The 26,930-nt window shown below is 41.7% G+C and overlaps 1 protein-coding gene across 5 annotated transcripts; it reads left to right on the forward strand.

Annotated features, from left to right (window-relative positions):
• GLYR1 (glyoxylate reductase 1 homolog) lies at positions 1 to 26,158 on the forward strand. 5 transcript variants are annotated; one of them, XM_071444659.1, is made up of 16 exons: positions 3 to 149; positions 2,246 to 2,282; positions 3,225 to 3,304; positions 10,138 to 10,276; positions 10,850 to 11,092; positions 14,103 to 14,189; positions 15,085 to 15,141; positions 16,196 to 16,246; positions 16,394 to 16,467; positions 18,192 to 18,291; positions 19,563 to 19,673; positions 19,974 to 20,075; positions 21,070 to 21,232; positions 21,646 to 21,825; positions 22,383 to 22,507; positions 22,847 to 26,158. In XM_071444659.1, the coding sequence occupies exons 1-16, from the start codon at positions 112 to 114 to the stop codon at positions 22,919 to 22,921; spliced, it is 1,662 nt and encodes a 553-aa protein (XP_071300760.1). In that variant the 5' UTR covers positions 3 to 111; the 3' UTR covers positions 22,922 to 26,158. The 5 variants fall into 5 exon arrangements, with proteins under 5 accessions (XP_071300763.1, XP_071300760.1, XP_071300758.1 ...); XM_071444657.1 differs by having other exon boundaries at positions 18 to 106; XM_071444658.1 differs by having other exon boundaries at positions 18 to 106; positions 19,977 to 20,075.
• The last annotated feature ends 772 nt before the right edge of the window (positions 26,159 to 26,930 follow it).

The following is a 26,930-nucleotide window of genomic DNA, read 5'->3' on the forward strand; positions in this document are numbered from 1 at the left end:
TGGACCGCCTGCCCACGTGATGCGCCCGCCCAATGGGCGCGGCCACCGCCCCCCTCCCCCGTTCGTGCTCCCGGCAGCCCCCGCGCGGCCCGGCCGGTCCGTGTCGGTAAGATGGCGACCGTGAGTCTGAGGCTCGGAGATCTGGTGTGGTGAGTGGCGGCGTAGGCTGGGCGGCGGCCGCGGAGCATGGCGGACCGGGCGTCTTTAGTGGAATCAGGCTGCGGCTGCGGAGACGCAGGCGGGGCTGTAGCCGGCCCTGGGAGCGACGCAGCGGGAGCCGAGTCGGTGTGGGCCGCGCTGGGCGCTGTGTCGGTGTGGGCCGCGCTGGGCGCTGTCAGCCCGCGGTGACTTCGGAGAGCGGCTGTGGGCAGGGTGGGGCTTGGCAGGGCAGGGCAGTGCAGTGATGGGGCTGCTGCCGGGTTGCGGGTATCGCCGCCGCTTTCCCTTGGGCAGTGTGGGAGGAGCGGCGGGAGGCAGCCCGGAGCCAGGGCACCGGGCCGGCGGGAGGCGGGCTGGGCTACGAGCCGGGCCGGCACTGAGGAGGCTGGCGGGGGCGGCGCATGACGGAAGCTGTGTCAGATGGAAGGATGAAGGAAGCGGGACGGAAGGACGAGCGCTGCGGGGTTCCCTTGTAAACCCGGGCTCACCTCCCGAGAGATGCGAGAAGAGTTAGAGATAGAAAGTGTTTATGGAGAGCCACGCACTGTTTCTTGGCAGTGCTTTAATGAAGCAACACAACAGTCCAGCGTTTCGTTGCAGGTTGGGGTGTCCTTGTGGAAACACCCAGAAGCCGTTTCCCCTTGTCACTGCGATCTTACCCTCAGATAGTCAGAGCTGTGATTTTGTGTTTCCTGGTGGGGAGAAGTGAGAGCATTCCACCGCGCCCTGTAAGCACGGATTAAATGCATAGGTTTCGCTGTGCTGGATGGGCTAGGCTGTCCTGCCAGGGCTCAGAGAAGTAGCTGATTTCCAACACGTGAATAAATGCATGCATTTATACTGATAACCCAGATAAAAAGAAGGCTGTGCTTCAGACTGTGACAACTGCAGCTCTAATCTGAAAAATTTGCAGTGCTGGGAAGTTGTCTAATTTATATAGCAAAGTAAGTAAAGATTAGTTACTTTTAGCATATTTATTTCAGATGAGAATTTGGGGAATGTTACTCTCAGTGCTGGAATGCAGATTATCCTGCTTTAGTTTTGTATGTGACAGCCAGATGCTGTCCTTAGAGTGTTGTAGGGAACTTCTAACAATCAGACAGCAACAGCAGAAAGGGTTTGCTGATTTTTTTTCTCAGTACAGTAATGTGAGCATTGAATATGAGACATGGTCCTGGTCACAGGTCTTGGCAGTGTTGTTGCCTGCCCCTGGCTTCTGAATCCTCTGTGCAGCATTGCCATCTCAGCAGGCTACAGTGCCACTTGCTGAGAAGTTTTGTGTCAGGAGCTGTTGGGCCCCACAGGTTCTTTGCCCATCTCTTGCAAGACACTTACTAATGGGGTTTTGTGAGTACTGCAGCACAAGTCATGAAGTGACAAGGGTGAAATAAGGATAAAGCTCACCAGGAAAGCTGATGAGCTGAGGGCTAAGACTAATGTCTCTTCCTCCTCTGTGATTATTTCTAGTATTGCCTAGTTTTCATAATGGAAACATTTGCAAGTGTAGAAAGTAAGCTTTTCTGCCTTTCTTTTATGGGTCTTCCTATTTCAGTTAGTGTGGTGGTGAGCACCTGAAGAAAGTGATAATGGAACACCCGTTGAGAGGATCCTGCTATTAATGCCTTTCTGCACGAATCGGAACCTTAGCTTTCTGTGCTGGGAGTTGGTGGCTGCTCTGCTCACCAACTGCTCTAGACAGGTAGATAGAAGTTCTTAACCTGAACTTTGGTCTCATTGCCTGCCTCAGTGTTTTTTTCAGTTCCATGTGAAGAAATCTCCACTCTTATGGTGCTGCAGTGCCTATTACTCTTGTATCTTGCAGACTGTGTTACAGCTACTCTTCTCTTCAGTTCTGGCAGTCCAGAACTGAAACTGAAACTGAAACTGGCAAGGTCAAACAGATTGTCCAGAGACCTGAGTTAGGTGCAGATGTCAGCCGTGTGTCCTGCCTTGAACAAAAGGTTTTGACTGCAAACTATAACTCTCTTATTATGAAAAGTGTGACATAATATGAAAAAGCAGGCATTGGGATAGTTAGTTTTTTCTCTAGTTCTAGTGCCTAATAATTTCTTTTTTTTTTCTCTAGGGGGAAGCTCGGCCGTTACCCTCCATGGCCAGGGAAGGTGAGGTTTGTTTGTATTTATTGTTGCTTTCTTAGTTTTTCATGGTTTGTGGGTTTTTTTGTTTGGGTGTGGTTTTTTTGTGTTTTCCTTCTGTGTAAGGAAAGCTTTGCTTAAAAGCATTTCAGTTGTAGATTAATACTGGTTTTCTTGTTTGTTCTTTTACACATCTATCCCACAAATCTAAAGTGTGAACTAGTTTAGGGCTTAATTTGATATGTTATCTCAGTCTGTCAGAGCTGGTAGTTCATGTGGAATGAAAAGCCAACAGAGAGCCAGCTCTGAAACTGATTGTGTTTCCCAAATTTAGTTGTTTAATCCCTGCCACTTTCTGCAAGACATATTTTTTTTCTTCCATAGTAAGTTGGCTAACAGTACTGTGTTAAATAATGGAAATAAGGAGTCTGGTTTCTCAAGATACTGTTTTAGAGTTGTTGTTTTTGAGAATTATCTAGGGTAGTTAGATCCTACTTCTGGTTTGGTTGGGGTATTTTCAGATTAAAGATTTTTAAAAAGGAATTTTATATGCCATTTCTATTCCTTCTACTTCTCAGAAAGACCTTTCTTTTATCTTATATGTTGTATGAGGGCTAAGCATGCTGAGGTAACAGTATGAGTCAGGTAAAAGAATAGTCAATGTGGCTGACAACTATAAACATTTGGTTATTGGGTTAACTTAACACCAGGCTCCTCTATAGGTGTCACCTTGTAACTGAATGATAGCTTTTCTCCTTACTAACATTTTAAAGTTGATAAGCAATTTATTCTGCGAGTAAAGACAAAGTTTAAATTCTTAAAGTTACCTAAGTGGAACAAATTTTTATTAATGCAAGTTATCCTCCTAATCAGATTTTTAAAAAAATCTATAATAGCTGAACACTGGGTGGTAAAATCACAAAATTTGTCACTATGTGCTTTTTAATTATGATTTCTAATCCACTTTAGATTGTTAACCCACCTAAAGATCTGAAGAAACCTCGAGGAAAAAAGTGCTTCTTCGTGAAGTTTTTTGGAACAGAAGATCAGTATGTACCTCCTTGTTTTCATCTGGGGAAAATATTGTACCACATAATGTGGATCTTTTGTGGAAGAAATATTTACTAATATTACAGTGCAATGTAGCATTGTAAAGGATTCCCTTTGAACCACACAATAAAAGAAATTCAACTATTATTGCATGCTATAGCTGCTCACTGAGGTGGATGAAGGGTATAAAAACTTAGCTTTAGGATTTGAATTGCTGTGATGATAGCTCACCTATGAGTGATGATAGCTTTAGGTGTGACATGACTGTGTCAGATTTTAGCATGTAATGAGAAAGGTACAGCTCAGAGTATTTTTATTTTTGCTGCCAGAGGAATAAAAGTAACTATATAATTGTCATTTGTGAAAGAATATACTGTCCTACATGGTATTGAAAATATTCTTGCTGTGCTTTTGTAAGACTTCACAGTATAAGAGAGCCAAAACTGTTTTAGACTTCCTTTTTGCAAAGCAGAATTTAATGATTTCAAATGTGAACAAAATCATAGTTGTCTTAGATTTAAATGATTACAAACTAGGTAAAAAAAACCCAATGAAAAAGGCCCCTGAGAACTGGGATATTTTGTGGAACTGAAAATTATTTTGATAACTTTTCAGTTTTCCTCTTTGTTTTCTGCTATTAAGTCATGGAATATAGAAGAAAATTGCAAATATCTGTGGAAGACTAAAAACCCCTTTACTTTTTTAGGAAGAAAGATGACAAGAACTGAGGCCATTTGGTGAATGTCTCTTAAGGAAACTATTTTTCGCTGCTAAGTTATTTTTGCATAGTACTAAAATATTTTTCCATTAAGAAATGAGGTCTAAATTTGATGGAGGAGTAGTGAATGCCACAAAGTAATGGGAATGTTTGGATCTCTAGTAATTTGAGGCAGGTGAAGGTTGATTTGAGGCCAGAGAACGTTTTTTGGTGGTGTTATTAAATATGATTATTTGAGCTAATAAATTCTGAGTTGAAGTGGATTATTTCTGTCCTGATTATTTGTTTTCAATTCTTCTATTTCACATTGAATCAAATACAGATTTTTTTGGTATTAAGACAAACGATCAAATATCTTGGATACTGTAGCTGAGATTAATAACATGATTGCAAATGAAGAGTTCAGAGCTGCAAAATAATCGGGATTTATTACAAGATTCTAGAGATCTGCCCAGGGGAAATTTGGTCATCTGGCACAGTGAAGTAGTATGGTTGTTGTAGTGTAGCCCCTTCCCCACATCTCCAGCTTGTGAAATTTAATCATATCATGCTAGATAATCAAGAATTAGAAATTTACTTGCTTTGATTGGCACACTGTACCTGAAAATCGAATAGAAATAAAGACTATCACCTTTCTTTCAAATACTGTTGATAGAGACAAGAGACAGAAGCTTTTGTGCCTCTTCTGTCCTGACTTGGAATGTCAGAAGGATGTACTGGTTAGAGCTGTGCTGTTCTAACCAGTGTGTTGCCTGAGAAAGTTCTCATATGTTTGATTGTGTTTGAGCATAATCAGCCAAATCAGGAAAAATAGAAATTATTTTTCTTCAAATGTGAAGATGAAGAGGAAATCTTTTGTACTTCTTTTGTACAAGTAAACTAGTGGGTTTGGCAAATACTTTTTTCAGGTATGTGTATAAACAGGACTTGGAAGGTAACTGGGAGAATGTCACCACCACCTTATGAACAGCCTGAGGAACAGCAGAGTGCAGAGCTGTCACTGTTCAAGGGGAGATGAGGAGTTACTTACCCATACCCATGGTCTAGTGTATATAGCTTCTTTTTTAGCACCTCACATCTTCTGCTATGTTCACACTGTATGATGGCATTTCTGTACCATGGATCCATTGCTGCAGCTCTTGTTTTACTGCCTTACCCTTCGAGGTTGAGCAGGAGAGGATCTGGTCATTGTCTGTTCACCTCTTGTCCAGTGCATATAAGGCAAAGGTGATGCTGATTTCTGGGTACAGTCCCTCCCATGAACTTCTGAGGGTTGTTGCCAGCCAAGAGGTAGGCAGTGTCAGACCCTATTTTAGACTTACTTCCTTCTGAGGATTCTTAGGTGTCTTCTGTGGCCAGAAATGCGCCTGTTCCAGGCTGGGTGCAAATTGTTCCCCACTGACTCATGTGGCTTTGGTTTGTCATACTAAAGTTTAAGGAGAAAGATGTTTAGAAGTAAAAATTGATGTGCCTGAGCACAGCAGAAGGGTAAATAAAAACATACTGATGAGTTTGGCAGTGGTTTTGGTGTAGTGTGTAAGTTTTTTGTGAAATTATGGCTAGCTCAGGATACAGCACAGGGGAAATGCATTTTCCTTTTTCTGCAAATCGAATATTACTGTGTACTGGGCCTTTGCAATGATGCAGTGACTAAGGAAATAGATTAACTGGAAAGCTGTGAGTACTTTTGGTCCATCATACAGAGGTGAGAGCATGAGTGCATTCTGGCTGTGCTCTAAATCCTGGCTTTTGATAAATTTTCTACAGAGCACTGTACTCCATGTATTGTGTTGGTGGTGTTAGTTTCTTCTGTTACTTTTGAAGGAATGGGTTTTCTGAAATATAAGGATTCTCCTAAGGAAGCAGATTTTGCTTATGTTTAAACTGTGAAGTACATATATGCTTTCCCACAGTGAAAGCCACCTGATGTTCATAGTAGTGATGTAATACCCATGTCCTGTTCTAAGTGATTGTGTGCAATTAAGACAATCATGTAATGTCTCTTTATTACCTTGTTCTTCAAATTGATAAGGTGGTTTTTCTAGTCTGCCTAGGAGTTTTTTTTTTCTGTGTCTCTTCTTAGAGTAAGTCACATTAAAAGGATTCTCTATCTAAAATCAAGAACAGTTGATGTTTCCTGCCCACAGACCTGACAAGCATGTAACAACATCATTACAGGAATCTAAACAACAATTTTGATTTAGTTTAGAAGTGGAACTTAGATCTCTTATCTGTGTTTCTAACTGTGCTTCTCAGATAGTATTTAAAATCCCTGTTTATTTCTATTTCCATACTACAGTTTTGTTGTAGGAAATCTTTGTAGATACTTCAGTAGTCAAGTAAGAACTTTTATTTTGCTATGTATGTACATTTATTGCTTTTAGTAGTTAAAACTAATAGACTGGATGGCCCACAAGTCTTTCTTGGGTGTGTCATGCAGTTGAAAATAGTTTTACATTTTTTAGCCTGCTTAAGAATTCATATTTGTTAGAACTTAAGATATAATTGCTTTGAAGGTATTTTTCTACTGTGATTCTATAGAAACACTAGTGATGGTCCTGCAGCCCTCAGAGATGTGTGTACAAACACAGCCATTCACCTTTCTTCCCCCTTTGGTATTCCCTGATAGCCAAATGGACTTGCAAGTCATGGATATCACAGTCTTAACAGGAAGCTGTTACAGCCCATTCTTCCTTACAACCTTTTGTAGCATCAGTGTGAAACTAAATATGGTGGGGTCAAGGGGCACTTCCTGATTTTATATATTAAGGGAAAAAATGGAGGAAGCTTGCAATCGAAGATAAATGTAATAATTTGCAGCCTGTTTCCATCAGGCACAGTAATTTTAACACAGTGCTCATTACCTTTCCATCCTCCATGTCCTGTTGGGATGAAAGCACCTACCTTTTTCTTTTGCCACTGTTTTCCCTGGTTTTCAAGGAGAGAGTAAATTCAGGATGTAGTCTTTCTGAAATGTTCTTTCAGGTCCTGACATGAGAAAACACTTGCTTTAAATTAGCCAACTGTTTGAAATACACCTTAGTAGTCTGAGGGTCTGGAGGGATGGGCTAAACTAATGGAGTGGGTGAACTTGTGTTCCTGGTACTTCTCAGTGAGGCCGATTATCCCATGCAGAGCTCTGTGTTGCTGTAGCAGAGCCAGCTGGAATGTTGTTCAACATCCCTGCAGGCACAGTACCATAGCTGAAAATCACTACAGACAAAACTCTTCCGTCTCGTACTGAGGAAGTATTTTATTGCACATATTTGAAAAACCTAATACTTAAATTTCCTTCAGTATTGCCCTGCTTCTGGATTTCTTCTAAATATCCCTTCCTTTATTCTAGTATGATATAGTAATTTTTGTATTTTTTTCCTAGGAGTTTATGTACTAAGTTGCAGAGTTTAGTTGAGTTACTTAATTTATGAGGGTTGGGATGTTCCCTTTTAACAAAGGAAATCCGTCTTGATTTGTTGTATGCTCACACACACTGGCCTTGTTAATAACTAAGAAACTTTCTTTTGACTTTTAGAACTGGTTGTGTTAGTTTTTAGTGTGGGCATCTGAAGTGCTACAGTCTAAAGCGGTAAAATTTTTCCCAGACTGTGGTAAACAGAAATTTGGAGATACAGTGCTACTGTTTTCCATCCCTAGCTATATGGTTTGCAAAAAGCAAGGATTGGTGGATATTCTTCCATCTCATTTCTGCAGCTTATCATTAGGAGTTGGTATCTGTAGACAGGAAGAGAATGGCTGGAATGGTGAAGGTTTGAAGATCTCCTTGCCTGTGCCATGCCTGTGCCATGGATTTCAATCTGGTGTCTCTGCATCTATCTGTACCACTGTTTCTGTGTAACTGCAGGTCACTTTCATACTTGTCTCTGCTTATTCTAAGTTTTGCTTATTGTTCATGTTTATAATGTGGATTTGACATGGGCAGTGGTTTTCTAAGAGTGGTATTTTGGAGACGATGAGGAGCAGTGTGGAGAAATGAAACGAGAAAGCCATTGCTAATAGGTATTTTTATTACATCTTTTCACTTTCCATGTAGCACATTCTTTAGAGTTGCTGGGTGACTGTGCAGCAGTATGAATGCAATGTCATCTTAAATATGACATCTTTAGTGTCATCGCTAATGTTCTTTTCATGCATTGATTCATTGCTGAATCAGGAGAGAAACAGTAGTTAATTTTATATGTTGTATCCTTGAGGCTGATCTAAATACTGGGCTTTATTGGCCTTGAGAGTATTGAGATCTTGTGTATAAACATGAATAATTTTGTTTGGTGAAAAGTTCTTTTGTTTTCAAGTGCTTGAAACACTGCATGCAATTGGTTTGTGGACATTGGTGTCAAAAGATACTCATCTCTTATAGAAGGTTGTCCGAGTAGGTGATGCATTAAAAAAAACTGGAAGGGAAAAGACCAATTTAATTTTTTCCCTGTTTTTTTTAAGTTTATTTTTAACTGAGGCAGCATTTAAGATTGTTTTTCACTTATTAGTTTCTCTCTGAGATCTCTAGTTCTTTGTCCTGGTGGATCACAAGTGCCAAGATACACCTCTGAAGCTAGGAACGAGAAAAAGCTTTGTACTTCGGGCTTTCTCCATACCAAAGGAAAAGGAATGAGAAAGGAAACTAATGAACCTGTGCAGTGAGGATTGATAGGATGTGCAGAAACCTAAGGGAATGCCTTGAGGGAAAATAACTTATTTTTATTTAGAAATTCAGTCCCGCAACAACATTTAAGATGTTTTTTTATATTGTGGTCCAAAATTTTGTTTCCTTTATACATGTAATGAAAGGCTTCTCATGAGCTGGTGTTCTGTGGTACACAGGGATGTTTGTCACTGTTTGTCATACAGGCAGGTTTTGCAGTGTAAGATAATTTCAAGGTGTGTTTCACAGTAATGCCTGGGCAGCTGTGAGAGATTCTCTGAATAGCTCCTGGACTCAGATTCTGGTCTGAATGCAATGATTTGACTTGTTGTATAAAGTCAGTTCTTAAAAAACAATGTAAACAAAGTGAAAGGATTCAGCTTTGCATGCTGGAGCACTGGCTTCTTTGGAAAGGATGCTGGCATTTTCCAGTAGGTTCTAGCAGGTCTTGTGAGTGAAGGTCTTGCAAGTGAGACCCAAAATGTTTCATTCTACTTTAATAAAGTTGATTCCTGATTACAAGCAATTTACAAACAATTGCTATTGCCAGTGAGGAGAAAGGTCTTAATATTTTTTAGTTTGAGTTTATTTTGTGAAGAGAGGAGAAACAATCAAGATTCAACAAAGCATTACAATTATTTTTTGTTGTTTTAATCTTCATGTTCAGTTTAACTATACAGTGTCTGAAAATGCAGCCTTTAAATCACTTCATCTGCTTGCAGAAGCTAGACTGCACTGGGGAATATTTAAACCCTGTGTTCATGGATAGTCTATGTAACGTAGAAATACCAGGGGCCAAGAGAAAGTCTGATTTCTCCAGTCAGAGGCAAAGGAAATAGTTCCTTTTTCTCAAAAACAGAATTATTGTTTTCATACAGAATACCTGGGTACATCAGGAATCAGTTCAGCCATGAGCTGTTGCTTTTGTATTAACTCTGTGTGGTCATCTGTATAGTGAGAATGCATAATTTTGGAAGTTTTTTCCTACAGTTTTTTAGACACCTGTGTGCTTAATATATTTGAACCAGGGATTGATGGCTGAGAATTGCTAGGTGAACTTTGCTCTTGAGTAGATTAGTGGTATTGCCTACTTTACCTGGAAGTGTGGGTCTGTGGGTGTTCCACATGGTGAAACAAGTGCAGTCATTGGGCTGCCATTGTTTTAAATGTGTCTTGTGATCACATCCAAAAGCTGTTTTGTCAGTAGAGAATAATGCTTAAGAGGGGGACAGTGCTAGGATGAAAGGACATAAAACTTAAGAAGTAACAAAAGTGCCAGAAGAAAATTCTCAGTGAATTCAGTAATAGCAGCCCTTCAGTTTCTAGATAGGAAGTGAGTTTGGGCTGTTGTCATCAGTAGAGCTGGGGGAGAAAGTGTAGCTGTGTGTTTCTCAAAGCAGGAGGATTTAGAGGGCTGTGGTTTGGAAAATATAACTAGCTTCTTTTTTTGTTTCAAGTGCTTGGATCAAAGTGGAGCAGCTGAAGCCTTATCACCCTCACAAAGAGGAAATGATAAAGATTAACAAGGGTAAGCGCTTCCAGCAAGCTGTGGATGCTGTAGAGGAGTTTCTTAGAAAAACCAAAGGCAAGGACCAGGTGAGTGGGTTTTTTTTCACTGTGTGCATTAAAACAGGTTTTGGCATGAATGATGATTAGATGCCTTGTTTATGTGAAAGGAGTTCATTGCCTCTGGCAAGTTGAGGAGGATTGGGTTTTCCTTCCCTTGGTTTCTGGGGTTTATTTCCGATCCTCTATTCTTCCCCATTAAATCTTGTTTGGTGGGGAAAAGTGATTATTGGATTATTAAATGATGAAGAAACTGAAGAGGCTAATTGATCTACTTGTGATGATTTTATAAATCAGTCTTAAGTATTTGGTATCAACTAATCTTGTCTTTAATATATTGGAAGTGCGCACAGTCCTGGCAAGTCTTCAGGTGGCCTGTTCTGTTACATGCTTACTTAAACTGGTGTGTTTTTGCAGGAGTACTAACCAGGAACTTCACTCACCAACTCCAAAGGTCTAACAGATACGTAGTTTTCAAGTTACTGTGCTGTTGTTTTACTTGATAGTAATCAGCACGGGGTCCTTCACATCCTTGGTTTTGCATGAAAATCATTCCATCTCTTCTCTTCTTTCCTTACCATCTTCTATTCTATAATCTCTCAGGCGTCTTCCCATAACTCCACTGAAGAGAAGAATCGGCGTAATTCCAGTGAAGAAAGAGGCAAGCAATCTGCTGGTGAAGAGAAACGCAAAGCCAGTTTGTCTGAAGGAAAGGTGAAGAAGGGCACAGGGGAAGGAAAAAAGAGGGTTTCTTCTGTCTCGTCAGAGAGAGGATCAAAATCACCCTTGAAAAGAGCCCAGGATCAGAGCCCCCGAAAGCGGGGGCGTCCACCCAAGGATGAGAAGGTTTGTGTTGTGCATGTCCGCCAGTGCCCATGGACTTGGCAGCTGGACTTGAGGTCTGACTGGCACCTTGACTAACAGGCCAGCAGGAAGAATCAGTTCAGTATCCCTTTTCTTTAAGCTTTTCCGTGTTGCTACTTCTAGACCATTTGGCTGCCTGATACCAGTTGGCAAGCATATTGTTGATTCTTCCTGTGATTTTTAGCAGTTAGTTGCTGTGAGTGGCTCTGTTTGTATCTTTGAGAGGGCTTTGAAAGCTGTATCAGGAGACTCCATTCTTTCGTCTTGTCATCCCTCGAGTTCAGTTTGTGTGGGAAGGATTAGCAAAGAGATATGGGTCTTCATCTGGCTCCTGACTTCTCCCATCTCATCTACTTCATATGATCAGGTGATAAGTAGTTGCTCAACTTCAACCTCAGTACTCACAAAGAGTGAGATATCTTTAAGGGCTAGGGCTTAAAGAAGAAATTCGTAGCCTGGGGAATCCACCAGAAGAATTGTCTTCATTTCAGCTTCTGTGCTTTGGGATATGTTCCCATCATCCATTCTGAAGGAGCCTTTATATTTTATTCCTACTACTTCCATGATATTTCTCTATGTTGTGGCAGCACTTTGTCTACCCTCATATGGAGTTCCAGCCTTTTATTATGGAACTCACTGTTGCGGTCTAGATCTTCTTATTCCAAATGGATATTTATTTTGGTGGATTATTACAAGTCATATCCTTCATCAAGGACTAAACCTGAAGACAACTGGGAGACCTCAACTGAAACACCGTATGGCAATGTGCTTGCTCATCTGTGCTTCAAGGGGATCACGATGTGCTTCACGGTCTTTTCTTTCAGTCAGGATGCAAGTCAAGATGGTGGTCCTTGCTCTCCGGAATTGTCAATGGATTGGCCTTCGCTGGCTGAACAGCAGACTCTATCTTGATGTAGTAAAATGAAGCTGATCATCTCAGATATTAGCTGTGAAGGCATCACAGAGTAGAGTCATTGCGTATCCTGATTTGGAAGGGACACACAAGGATCATCAAGTCCAACTCCTAAGCAGTTAAAGAAAATATTGGCTCTTTTTTAGCACCAATGTCTGTGAAATTAGGCTGCGTAACAGATCCCATCAGTTTCTTCTATTGAGGGAAGTTGGAGGAGGGGAGAAATGTATGCATATTTATGAATTAAAACTAATAATTACAGAACTTGTCTTGACTGATGCAGGAAAATGCTTCATTGGCAACATAGTTTTCACTTTTTTAAGTGTCTTCCTAGAAACATGTTGTGTCTCCACGTATTTCTGTTTAAATAAGCCACAGGACCTTTTTTTCACTTGAAAAATAATTCTGTGTCTTTGAGCTAGATTCATTCCAAAATTAATCAAAACTAATGGCTGGGAGAATTCTGATTGTGCTGACACATTGCATGCATAGGTTTTACTGTGTTATTTACCTCAGGACATCAGAGTGCTTTGAGTGAGCTAATTGTGGTAGTTGACATTATTTTACTGGCACATGACAAGCAGACTGGTTTTAAAGTTGCCACACAGTGGTGGCCAGCTGTGTGATAACTTCCTGGCCACAGACCAGGAAATTAGGCAGGATAAGGTAGGAAAGTAAGCTTTATAGCTTCTTGAAAGTGAAAAATAAAATAATTGCTATGAAAATATAACAATACTGCCTTAATACTGGTTTTCAGCCTATGAAATAATTTTAAAATCTTGTCTTCTTGCCTGGTTCTCATAAATTCCTCAAGTTCTTAGCCCTAGAGTAGAAAACATTTATGTTGTTGTCCTGAATTAATATGATCCTAGGATTTGTGTTTTTTTTCCTCTGTCCCAGTCCAAATTCTGGCATTCCAAGTAATAAGAATGCATAAAAATCAAGAATCCGGTTTTTGCTGAGGTGTGCTCTGTCTAGAAAGGCTCTGTGGCCATACAAGATCATTGACATACTCTTATGTTTAAGCTTATTATGAATATTTTTGAAGGAGCGGCAGAACTTCATAGGTATCAAAGCAGGTTTTATCCACACTTCACCAGCTGAAGTATGCAGGACTCTCCCTAGACACTACAAGGTTGGAGACTGATGTCTGCATTATCCTGCTAACCCTCGGACAGTTGCATTGTTCTAGGTTACTCCTCCAGGAGTCTTACTCTGTCTGTTTTTGCAAACAGTGTTCTTCTCTTGTGCCTCTGTGTGGATGCTAAGGTATATTTTGCATTTTCAGGAAGTAATTTTGGAGGGGAGGTAATGTGACTCCATTTCTGAACCCTCATGTCAGAGGAAGACAGCACGTATTATGTAGAAGTCCTATGTGTTCTCTTCATGTAGCATAAAATCCTAGATGTCTATATCATATATCGATGACCTATAGCATAGAGACTTATTTTAACCTATATGTTTTGGGGAAATAAAAGATGAAGTTAAATCTGCTCAATAGTAAAAGCCCCAGTATGTTAAGTACTATCATGATACTACAAACTGGGGCCTGTGGAGCACATGGGGCAGCCCACATACCAGTTTGTCTCATGGATTCTGCAAACTTGAGCAGATGTGGCTGTCAATCTTATGCTTTGAAGGTTCTCCTGATAACAGGTAGGCTATTCTATTGTGACAGGGTAGGATTGAAAGGGTTCAGACCTCTGCTTGTAATGATGTTCTTCACTCATTTGTTAAGCATTTTGCATCCACCAGAGGAAAGTACATGATCAAGCATGTTTGTTTTCTGCTCATTGCGTAAGTGCACAAATGCAGTGATTCTTCTTAGGTATGAAGAATGGACTCTCCAGAAGCCATAAATCTGGTTGAAATCCTTAGCTGGCAGTTGATGCTTTTCTCACCTCACCTGTATTGCTAATACTCTGTGTTTAAATATGAATGCTCATGGAAAGGCCTGTGAAATTGAAGGCTTTTGTAGTGCTTTTGGAGCTCTCTATGTGTGTTTGAATGATCATCATGCTGTGACCCGCTCCTGAGCCAGATTTTAAGCTCCTTCTGATCCTCCTTCTGTCTCCTCAGGACCTCACAATTCCAGAGTCAAGTACAGTGAAGAGAGTGATGACTGGAACGGTGGCTGGATTTAAATGGCCACCGAGTGTGAGCGAGGTGAGAAGCTTTACAATGTCTACGTTCTGAGTTTGTGGCAGCAAATCTAGAGCCTTTTGTCTGGCTGTAAAACACCCAGATCTTAACCTTCTTGTGTACGAACATATTGCAGTATAACAAAGTTGAACAATATCCCAGATAGTTCAGAAGTATGCTGGGAAATGAGATTTCTGTCTCTGTGGAACTACTTGCAGATTCACACTAAACTTGCTGTACTAATGTTTACACTTCTTGTTTCAAAAGAAACATTTCAAAAGAAGCATTTCTGTGACTGACTTCCCAGGAGTGGAAGTGATCTGATTCCTCTCCCTGTCTGAATGCTATCACATGGGGTGCTTACATTTGATTTCCTTCACAAAGCAGCTTTTGAAAGCCTTTCGATTTTGTTGAATAAATGAGTGATCAGTAAAGCAGAGTAAGAGCAGTGTGATTCCAGGCTAGTATGTATGATGCTCACTGGGGAGATGAGGGATCTGGGCCTTCAGTCCTTGTTGCTGTTAGGATGGGTTTGCTTGGCATGTGACACTCTCTAGTCAATTCCCAGAATGCTGTCTTATGGAATTACTTAGAACCTGGAAAATAAGTGTTTTCATTTGCTTGGGAGAGGAAGAAGTGGAAGATGAATTTTCTTCCTCCCATGTTAATATTGCTTGTATACTTCTTTCCTACAGATGTTCAAAAATGAGGAATTTGGTTTGAATGGCTTTGGTTTTGAGAATGAAACAAAATGTAAACTACTTAATTGAAACAGGTTCCTTGTGACAGCTGATACATTTTATGTTTTCTGCCTTATGCTGTTGCTCTCATGCTGCTCAGGAGAGCAAGGGAATTGTGCTGTGGTAACTCAAGTGACTCTCTGGATTTATTTCTGAGGCTGTATTTTCTCTCTTTGTAGCCTGTGAAGGACAGTGATCCACACTTTCATCACTTCCTACTGAGCCAGACAGAGAAGGTAAGGATTTGGCAGACAGGATCATGTTGCTGGGTAGCTTGGAGTCCTTTGCTGGAACTGAGTACAAGGAGTATGCATGAAGAGCTCCAGAATTCTCTTCTTTAGGGGGTGGCAGTTAGATTAGTTGAAGTACTTCCAAGCCTTAAGATTTAGAGTGATTTATCATTAAGTACAATGAATAGTTTTAAGTAATTCAAGATTATCTACCACTAGTTTTTGACAGATCTGATGTAATAAATTGTGTAGAATGAACAGGATGGACAGGAAAAGCTTTTTTTGTGTTCAGAAATCCTGTTGTTTGATTGTTTTTGATGGTTGTCCTGTCAGTTTCTCCATCTGGATAGGCTTGCCAGTTCACTGAATGTTGCAAGAGAACTTCCAAGACCAGAAAAGCGCCGTGTAAAATACAGCCTGTTTATCTCCTGAGAGTCAGAAGTCTTGCAGGATTTTATATTCAGCACTGAACATCAGGAGGAAAAGGAAAGATCAAATTAAGCATAAAAGGATTTATATCTCGCTGGGGATCTGGGCAGAGCCAGAAGGATTAAGAGCTGCTAACAGTTTTATCTATACAAGCTCACAGTAAGCAGCATGGGGAGAAGCAGCCTTTGCCTTAGCATTTGTAGAAAGCCTTCTACATGCCTTCTCACATTAACCAGAAGGTTTTGGTTCCACAACTTGCAGAGACATAGTGAGTGTAGACGTGAGGCTTCATGGCAGGCTTCAGAGAGCTAAATGTTAGGAGTAGGGATGGTTTAGGTTCTGGTGCCTCCAGAGGAGCCTGTTATAGGAACTACAGAAGGGAGTTTGCAGTGCCTTTGTCAGAAGACAGGCTGAATTGCTGGGGCAGGGTGGGAAAGAACGATCTTAATATCTTGCAATATATTTTAGGTTTTATTTTCTCCACTTGAGGGAAGCCCCAGAGTTGTCCTGGTTTGAAGGTGGTGGTGGGTGGGTGAGCTGCCTGCTTCTGTGGAGTAAGGATATGGTCTGTTTGCTCGGCAGAGTAAATCAGCACTGTCCTTCCCCTGAATGCTTTGTCTTCTCCATACAGCCAGCTGTCTGCTATCAAGCCATCACAAAGAAGCTGAAGGTTTGTGAAGAGGTAAAGCAAATCTTCATTTTGATGGATGTTTATTGTTATGAGGCATTGAAGTTCTTCCAGAGTTGTGCATTAAATTGTTTTTGTTATTATTTTTCCCCTCTCTCTTCCCCACCCCCCTGCCCTTGTCCCCCCACCCCACTCTTTCAGGAGACAGGATCCACGTCCATCCAGGCAGCAGACAGCACAGCAGTCAATGGCAGCATCACACCTACAGACAAAAAGTAAGATCTCCAATACACTTCAGCCATTTCCTTCCCAGCTCACACATGCAGCCATTCTCCAGCTTGTCACTGAGAATGAATAAACCTAACATTTCCCTTTAACTGCACATTCCTTCTTTCCTTGTGTGAAACTGTTTGGGGGACAAGGTGGGAGAGAGGCAGCTAAATTCAAAGGGAGCTGTGCAATACAAAATTCAGAGTAAATTCTGTCCTGGATACATCTGCAATTCATAGTGTTTCTGCAGTTGCTTTTTTTGGTAGGTCCCACTGCAGGATGTTAGCAGCAGTATTCCTAAGTGTTGCATGAGATAGGAAGATAAAAGGGGATCTCTCTTCATTAGTTGGCTGGGGTCATTTAATCGCTCTGCTGAGCATGCAGAAGACAAAAGAAAGAGGGAGATGTGTTCTCCCCTCACAAAAACTTTGCTGTGTAGCATGTGAGCTTTCTGGTTTCTCCTAACACACCCATTCTCTTTTATAGAGTGAGAAAAGGCGAACTTGAGCTTCCTGTAACTTCTGCTCTGTTCAAATTGAGTTCAGGCCACTCTTGCTGTTTGCTGTTGGGGCAGTTCACATGGGATGCCGGTTCTCACTTGTACTGCAGGGGAACAAAAATAACAATGAAGCTGTTCAGGGAAAACAGTCTCTCAGGAAAGTGCATCTCAGAGGTGGGTTGTGAAGGAAGGAATACCTCTGCTGGTTTCGAGACTTGAAAATAGCTAGATCTTATTTGGGCCATGTAAGGAGCCTGTAGTGATTTGCTCTGCCCTGTCTAAGGGAAGAAAGAGAAAAGGCAGCATAGCTAGCTGAGAGAGGACAGGTGCTGCTGTAGTGTGGCTATTTCTGCAGAATTAACTAGTGGATTTGCCAGGTAGCTTTTGTTGTGATGTTACCTTGGATATAACTGAATGCTTCAGAATCTCTTTGAAAACTCTGGGTTTTATGGAAAACTGCATGTTGGGTAAAATGGTTCTTGCAGCAATATCTGCAAGAGGAATTTTTGTTGCAGGTGATCATAGGGACTTGGTGGCATAGTCTCTCTTTTTTGAATGGAGGGAGCAAAATTCTTTCAGGCTTGTGGGAGGAAGGGAAGGCTGTTTTCTGGGACTGATGATGACCTGTACTGGCCTAATACTTCCTTTCTTCCTTTGTCTGAAATGGCAGCTGTAGAACAGGGACTAGGTCTTCGGTCTGGCATGATGCTTAGCACAGTAGTCTTAGCTAGACTTTATCAAAACTAGGATACTAATGTATCATTCAATTATACAAGCAAACATTGTATGTGTGACTTAGAGTCAGAAGATTAATAATTAGAGAAGTACCTGCTCATTTCTAAATGTTCCCTTTAACTTCAGTAAAGCAATGACTGTCAACAGAAAGCACACAAACAGCAATTTTTAGTAAGCAAAAAACCACACACAAACAATCCACCCCAAACAAACAAAAAGGATCCAGACCATCCAAACCTTTAATATTTAGGTGATCTGAAATAGGCTAAAGACTTTCTTCAGGAAATTGTTAGGGATGCTTGGTAAGCAAAATAAATTCCAGCTTGCTTTTAAAGCTCAGCATTTGCCCATTGTAGCTGTGGTTGCAGTAGAACATGTTTGTTTGGGTATTTTTTTGTGCTGGTGATGCTCCAGTTTGTTCTTCATCATTTCCAGCACCATGAGAAACTAACACTGATTGCTTTCTCTTGCATTAATGTTTATCTCTACCCTCAGGATAGGATTTCTGGGCCTTGGTCTGATGGGAAGTGGCATTGTCTCCAACTTGCTAAAGATGGGTCACACTGTCACTGTCTGGAACCGGACTGCTGAGAAGGTAGGCATGTGCTTAAGCCTCTGCTAAACATTCAGTTATCCCCTCTATCTCATGGAATCATCTGTCAATGGTGTCTGGGAGGGGATGCCAAAGAAACACAAGGATATGCTTGCCACCTTGTTTTGTCCTGTTTCCTATGTGCTTGTTGGTGGGCATGACTAGGTGCAGCTGTGGTCTGTTCTAGTGTGGTCACTCTTATGTCAGCTGTCTCACCCCACTGCCTTTTTGTGTGAGAGGAGAGAGTTGTCAGAAAAATTACACTCTTGTATATTACACCCTTATATGTGTTGAAGAATGAGATGTAACATGCCTCTGAAAATAACTGCTGATGTGAATAGCCATGGTCAGTGTATTGTGCATCTGTGAATAGCCATGAAAATACTGCTGATGTGAATTACCATGCAATGTATTGTGCCAAAAAGGCCAGGTGCAGGGAGTTATCCCAGGAGATTGCGGGTATGGTAAGATGCACTGCTCAGCTGCAGGTTAGTCTACATCTATTGTGCTAGTCATGTGGTAACAAGTGTTCTGTTAAAGACCTGCTGTGTCATGAGACCAGGATTGAGAAGGGCTTTATAGGAGTATTCAAACTGAAAATGGAGCTTATATTGCATTGCACTTGTATACTAGACAGTGTTACTTGTTGTAGTGGAGGAGGAATATAGGTAGCTGGGGGAGATGTGGTAGTTGTAAGATGCTGTGGAATAGCAAAGCAGGAAGGGCACTGTGGTTACTTTGTTAAAAGGGGACTAAAAGATTTATTTTTTTCAAGAGCAAAACATGGCTGATATGAGGGGATAGGGTAAGAAGGAGCTAAGATTTTGAAGCAGCAGCCCTCTGAAACACACTCATCTCAGATGTGCATATTCCTATTACTATGCAGTAACACATGTTGCTATGTCCTTTAACCAATTTTTTTTCCCTAAATCTGCCTTTTTCCCCCTAATAATTTCTTGTCAAACCCACAACATTCTTGCTGTTTCACCTTAGAGTAAAACTACTTTTAGTAGTAAAAATTTTACTTAGAGTAAAATTCTTTGTGTCATTCTTTCAAAGTTCTTCACCTGTTCTTCAGAAAAGCTGCAAAAGAGCCCCGCACACACACACATATGTGTGTGTAGACAAAGCAACAGAAGAAGACAAAGTTGTGTAATTAACATGCCTGTCTCCTCTGGAGTTGTGTCCAGCAGTAGAATTTTTACAGCAAAATGCAAAGAATCCATTTGCTTTGTATTTAATTTGTCTTACCTTTGGACTTGTGCCTTTTGCAGTGTGATTTGTTCATCCAGGAGGGTGCACGGCTGGGAAGAACCCCTGCTGAAGTAGTCTCCACCTGTGACATCACGTTTGCCTGTGTATCAGATCCAAAAGCAGCAAAGGATGTAAGGATTAGCTCTTATTTTACCCCTGCTGGTTAGACTATGAGATGGCAGTCACTGAATGCCAGTTCTGATTCCTGCTAACCACAGTAGCCTGGGTCATTGTACATCCTGAGCAGTGCAGCTGTGTAAAAATAAATGTCGTAACAAAAATTAAGCATTTTAAAAATGAAGTCTTTGAGGACCGGTTCTGATAACACTCTGGGGATCTGCCACTGTAGTGCCAGGCTCAGCTGGACTCCTGCAGAAGTGGGGTTTCTCTGCAGACACCCTATTGCTTTACCGCTCTTCTGTTCTCCACAGCTGGTGCTTGGTCCAAGTGGAGTGTTGCAAGGGATTCGCCCAGGGAAGTGTTATGTGGATATGTCCACAGTGGATGCAGATACAGTCACAGAGCTGGCCCAGGTAATCACTGAACCGAGCCTCTTAACAGCAGCAGTGTTCATTCAGCGGAAGTTCTTCAGTTTCTGTTGGTAATAAAACTTTTAGAGGTCTTTGGGAGAGTCTCAAGTTCCAGGCAAACAAGACAAGTCTTCTTTGTCAAGTCTTAACCAGCAAACAGTGTTGGATGAGATGTTCCCTGGTGATACCATTAAAGTTGTAGATTTGGCAGAGCTGTTACCTGACACCATTGCAAACAGATAGCCAAATTTTGATCCCCTAAGAAATATTTGTAGACAGGTTGGTATTCTGTAGCAAACTGGTGAGTAAAACCCTGTCTGGATTAGTAACTGATGAAATGCAAAATCTGCCTAGTTTAAGTACTCTGGTTGGGGAAAATTAATGCCTTCACATTTCATTCTATAGAAATATTATTATAGGATTTCTGTAGAAGTGTTCTGATTACTTCTGCTGTGGTATCTGTGATTCCTTTTTCGGCATCTTGCTTGTTCCCCACTGCCCTAAGGCAGCATGTGTGGTTTTACAAGGAAGGGGAACTGGTTTTGTCAAGTTTTAAGTAGACATGTTGTTGATGCACTAGTGTGTAATGTTAATTTGGAGAATGCAGATCACCCATATTAGTAAACATGTGCCTGAAGAGATCTGTCAGAGGCCTTTCCTCTGTGAGAAAGAGGTGAAAATACAATGATCAATCATCTGGGATTCTTATGCGTCATATACACCTTCAACATTGGTCCCTTGGCCAGTATAGGGTGCCATGACTAAAGGGTGTCATTTCAGCTGCTTAAAATATACACAGTAGTGATGGGTGCCAGAGGGTCTTGCCTGGACCTTTTTGGTCTTAATCACACGTTGCAGGATACATCACAATAGTGCTTTCCTCTCCTGTTGTAGCTATTCGTTCTGCTTTAAATTTCTGTCCTTAGTGGCAGGTATGCCCTAAATTATGTTCCTGCTGCTGTTCATGCACAGCTAACTAGAGATGTTCTTCTCCCAGGTGATAGTGTCCCGAGGTGGTCGCTTTCTGGAAGCACCAGTCTCAGGAAACCAGCAGCTCTCTAATGATGGAATGCTTGTGATCCTGGCAGCTGGTGACAGGGGTTTATATGAGGACTGCAGCAGCTGTTTCCAAGCCATGGGGAAGACCTCTTTTTTCCTAGGTAATTGAAACCTGGAGGGCCTGATAGCAGTTTCTTAGTGGAAGGACTGGGAATTTCAGCAAGGAGTCTGAGATGTATATGTCACCTTTTCTCTGAGGGCAGTGTGGGAAATTGGCTTGCTGCTCTGGAACTTGGCCAGTTTCAGAGCCTGCAGGCTAAGGTTTCTTTTTTGAATGCCAGCTTATTTTGGAGGATCTGTGATACTTTTGGTTTTAAATCATATTTTCTTATTATTTCTCCATTCCTTTGAGTGCTTGGAAAATGGAAATATTTTCTGAAGTCTTTCAGGGCAAGGGAGAGATGCCAAGTGCTTGATGACAGGAATCTAACAGTGTTACTGCTGTGTGGGCTAGGGAGGCAGGGCTCTGCTACTTCTCTTCTGGAGGAATCCCAATGGTGTGTCTCGCTCCCAGGTGAAGTAGGCAATGCTGCCAAGATGATGCTGATTGTGAACATGGTCCAAGGCAGCTTCATGGCAACAATAGCAGAAGGACTGACTTTGGCTCAAGTGACTGGCCAGTCCCAGCAGACCCTTCTGGATATCCTCAATCAGGGACAACTTGCCAGCATCTTCCTGGACCAGAAGTGCCAAAGTAAAGTTCTCTTACATTGTTTTCTTACAGGTCATTTTTACAATCTAGCAGCTTTTCAGATAGTGGCAGAAGGTAGAAAATAACAATCCCATCTTCATCAGCCTGGGATAGTGGTTATTTTAAGCATTCTGGAAATAAATGCTTAAAATACAGCTTTTCAGATAGTGGCAGAAGGTAGAACATAACAATCTCATCTTCATCAACCTGGGATAATGGTTATTTTATTTTGAGCATTCTGTAAATGAAGAGCTGAGTTCCCATTCCTTCCCCTTCATAGCTGGGACTTCCGAGAATCTGAGTTATGACTGCTTAGGGCTTAAGTCAGGATTTCATTGCAGCAGGGTAATAAGCTGCTTAGAAATCTGAGCTCACTTTGTCAGTGGGCAGTAGTGATATCAATCTGCTATGGCCAGATGAAGATGGAGAGTACAAAAACAGGAGAGCTAAAAGTAGTGATCAGCAATGGAGAGAGAGATTAGTGTTGAATTACAGCCCCCTGCAGCATGGGCTTGGCTTACTTTTGTCACGCTTAATTTTGCATGGGTTCCTCTCTGCAGATATCTTGCAAGGAAACTTTAAACCTGATTTCTACCTGAAGTACATCCAGAAGGATCTTAGATTAGCTATTGCACTGGGCGATTCTGTCAACCACCCAACTCCCATGGCAGCTGCTGCCAACGAGGTAAGAGTTGTTCAGTGTTCAGATGTGTTCTTCAGCATTTATTCAACAGTACCATTTGTCAGTCGGAGATACAGATCAAAGAATTACATCATCTCTAAGACAAGGGAACAGTGATTGAAATATTTTTTGACTAGGGTGGCATTGGATTTGTTTTGATTGTAGAGACCCTTAGAATGTTACATCAGGAAACACAGAAAGACCTGGCATTTTCTGATCTGCACTTGGATTATTTGACATCCTGTGCAGTTCTCTGGTTGCAGTGGTCAGCAAAGGAGTTTTTCTGCTGGGAAGAGGCTTCACACAAGAGCAGGCTCTGATCCTTTTCTGATTTCTCTTTAGGTCTATAAACGAGCAAAAGCCTTGGACCAATCTGACAACGACATGTCTGCAGTGTACAGGGCCTACATCCATTAGGCTGCACCCTTCTTACTGTTCATACGATGATGATTGATTAATATTATTATGATACTGGGTTTTAACTCTGGACCAGTCCATCTCTGTCTTTCCATTTCCTTTTATACACAAACTTTGAGACCTGCTGTGGTGAGCCTTCCACTGTGGCAGGAGGGGGGAGGAGGGGGCTCGGATTGTTGCAGTCTAATTAGAAAAATCCATGCCATGCACTGACAGTCATGAGATGAAACAGCGGCAATTGTTCAGAAGCTCTGAGGCAACTCTGCCAGAAATCTGCTGCTTGGCTGCTTTAATTTTCTTCTGTTTGCTAGTCCAAGATGCTGTTTCTAACGATCCCTTTTCTTCTTTGCTGTGAAATAATGCAAGTGTTGGACTCTGCATCAAGGGGACAGGGTGACATACATCCCATTTACCTGTGAATATCACTCAAGTCCTTGGTCCCAAGTAAGGTGAGGAGCATGCCTGCTAATTAGCCACTGTTAGAGAACAAGGCACCTCCCATGGAGGAGAAGGGCAGTTCCAGGGAGTAAGGGGAGTTGAGTGCAACACTGTCTTGATTCACTTTCTTTTTAGACTTCCACTTCCCCACCTTGATGGAGGAATTCCTGTACTGTTAAAGATAACACATTGCATCCATGTCTTCCCCTGTACAGACAATTACAGCTTAGGGAACACAAACTGTACTGAAAATAGGAGAATGCTTATGTCAATGAGACTCCTGAAAGGTTTATCATAGCCCATCCAAAACATCATTGGAAAGTAACACCTTTGCATAGAAAACTGCAAGACAAACATAGTGCCTATAAAACTGGGCTAGAGATTTTACTTGTTCCTGGCCTTAGCTTATGTTATGTTACTACTTGTTTGGCTTTTTTTAACCCTTGTAGTCAATAATTGCAAAGGTGTCTTGGATTGCAGCAGTGTCACAAGCAGAGTGGTGAGTCTGAAAAGGGAGAGAAGAATGATCCAAGAGATTGAGATTCCTGAGCTCCTTTCCACGCTCTCTGGCCTTTGCATGGTTGTCATATCTCTCAGCCTGTTTGCCCATCTATAAAGGTGGGTGATGGTTACCTACCTCACAGGGATACTTTTGTGTACTGCCTGGTGATCTTTATACATGTCAGATTTTCCATACATGTTCTTAGTGTTACTACTTTGGGTACAAGATAGCACAGCATGAGCCTTCTCCCTGTATCTGTGAACTCTGCTTGTCGCCAGATACCAACTTCTAGAAAGACCAGTAACTGAGGCTGGGGAGGCTAAGACCACTGCTGAGCTTTAGTCTAGAGATGGGTGACATGAACTGCAGATGCCAAGGCTAGAGATCAGAGATGGTCTCAGTGTAAATAGCAGAGCAACCCAGAGTCCAAAGGCTGCCTGTCACAAAAAATGCACAGAGTGTGGCTTGGTTTTTGGTTTGTTTGGGTTTTTTTTTTTTCCCCCCAATTCTCAGTATTAGCCTTTTGGGAGTGTTCTTGCATTTTAAATTTGAGTGTTAGAAAAATGCCAGTGAGAAACTTTGGCCAAAATCACTTCTCAAGTGGTACAATCTCCTTCCTCCCTTGGGCTGGAATTCTGAAAGGAAAGAAGACAGATTCAAATTAGGTTGTGTTCCTGACATCTGCCCCTGCCATCTTATTTTTTTTCCTAGGAACTTAATGGCTGTGTAAGGAAATTTTCCCTGGGTTAGGATTTCTTACCAGTCCTGCTTTGTGCAGCATGTGTGTATGGTTCAGGGACACCTTGTTAAGAAAGAAAGAAAGTGTCACATACTCATTTTGTCACATACTCATCGAATCACAACATCTAATGCCTTATGCTGTAAATGTTACTTTGAGTATTTCACCTCCTGTGATGACTGTTCCTTGTGGGCTAATGCTGTATTCTGCATTACTTATATCCTGTAGTGAACACCTGGCAACAGGGCTGTCAGACCTCACTGCCTGTTGGCCACTGTGTGTGGGCGATGGTAGTTCCACACCTGTGTTCCTTTGGCAATGCCACTGCCATTCTGTATGTAGGTATTCACATTAAAGGCATGTAAAATTGCCAGCATAGCTAACCATTGATCTGCTTTGGCACACTGTTCTTCTCCACTCAGAACTCCACAGTTAGCATCTGAAATCCTTTGTTAAACATACTATAGTAAAAAAAAAAACATCTCTTGTATGAATTGTGCATTGTGGGCATCTGAGGAAAGTTGTGGGTTTGGAGGCAGGAAATGAAACTGAAGGAAAAAATCTTTTGGGAGGAAGAAGGAGGTACTGTCCCATGTTCAGAGCCAGTTCAGTGGCATCCCCTCCCCGTCCCTGCCGTCTTGGGCCAGAGTGACCACGAATGGTGTGAGCAATGGTAATGGAGTATCTTTGTTAGTTTGTGGTGCCTCTGGATACAGAGAGAATGCCAAAGGAGCTCTCAAGTCTTGTGGCAGGTATTTCATAATGAATTCAAAGGACCAGTCCCAAGGCAGCTCACTGCTGCAGGGTTTGTTTCTAGAAATACTGTAGTTCCCAGAATGGAGATGGTTATTTCTGTGGGAGTGGCAGATGCGGACTAGTTGAACGCTGTAATTTATCCTGGAAGGGTCTGGCTGCAGTTTTCAGCCATTGTGGGTGGCTGTAGAGTGGCTGCAGTGCTGCCTGGACAGCTGTACAGTCACAGGTGTGCCCAGGAGAAGCAGGAGGAGACCAGAGAGCTCTGATGTGGCTCTGAAGAGGAGGGATGGAAATGGGGGAATCCAGACTGTTCCAGATGCCAGTTGAGATTGCTGTCAGTCTCTCAGTCTCACTCAGATTCATGTATTTATGTCTATAGCCTCTGAATGTGGATTTGAGTCTGTTCCTAGGCCTGGGATTTGAGGGAGGGAAGTGGGGGAAGCAATGGATTGAGAGATGCTCTAATAAAACTGGCTAGTTAAATGTTGTCCTAATATTGTTGACAATTCTGTAAAGTTTCTTTTTATGAAGATTTGTTTTAGAAGTTTGCTTTTTTTAACTCCCTCCTTTTTAAAGAGAAAATGTGACACTTGTGAAAGCTTGTAAGAAAAGCAGTTTCCTTTTTCCTCAATGATAGATCACATAGTTCATTAAGGTTGTGAATTTTTATTTTCCTGCCTTGTTTTTAATTAACATTTGTCATTCAGAATAGGATGTGTGAAAATGTTTAAATGGCAAAGATTTTTTTTTTTGGTGCAATTAACAAAGCTACTGGCAAAAAGAATAAAACTTTTCTTGGTAACTGAATGTTCTTGTGGCATTTTCTAAAGCCTATCAGAGCTGTCTTGGGGCATTAAGGAAGTATGTGTTCCTCAGAACACTAGAAACTCAGAGCTGCTCAAAACCAAGTCATCTGAAAACTGAGTAATTCTGAGAGCACTTCAGTCATTGCTCAAGTTTGAAACTCTCAGTGAGGCGTTACAGAGGATAAGTTTAGATAAATTCCATGCTCTGTGTGCAGAGGGCTACATGCATCTGGAATGAGAGGAGGATCCTTGGTTTTAATGTTCCGGTGTTGATGACAACTTCTGTTAAATTTTGGGCTGGGATATTCATCCTTCTGGCATTTGGGTTTTTTTGAGTGCAGTGGAAGATTCTTGTCCATCACAGGAGGGTGGAATGAGATGAGCATTAAGGATCCTGTCAACCCCAGCCATCCCATGATTCTGTGAACAGTAAGTCAGCAGTTAATTTGGTATTCTAAGATATGATCCTTAACTGAAATGTTTACAAGCTCTGAATACTGCTTGTGGATAATGAGACACTTGGACAGCCGTAGCTGTTCCTGCCCTGAGGCATCAGGATGAAATGAAGTGTAGATAATAGTGGGTTTCAGGTGTAGTGAGTTGTAGGTGCCCGAGGAAGCACTCTTAGAGTACTGTCATTAAAAGCAACAGAGAGGAAGTCGAGAGCTGTGCTTACAGCGGGAACCGGGGCTGTTTGGAAGCTTTCCCTAGCCTGAAGAATCATTCCCATCTCCTACCCCTCCCCAGGGGCTGGTGTGGTGAAGATGC

Source organism: Agelaius tricolor, unplaced genomic scaffold, assembly GCF_023055355.1.
Source record: "Agelaius tricolor isolate 1412-34295 unplaced genomic scaffold, bAgeTri1.0.p SCAF_19, whole genome shotgun sequence".
NCBI lineage: Eukaryota > Metazoa > Chordata > Aves > Passeriformes > Icteridae > Agelaius > Agelaius tricolor.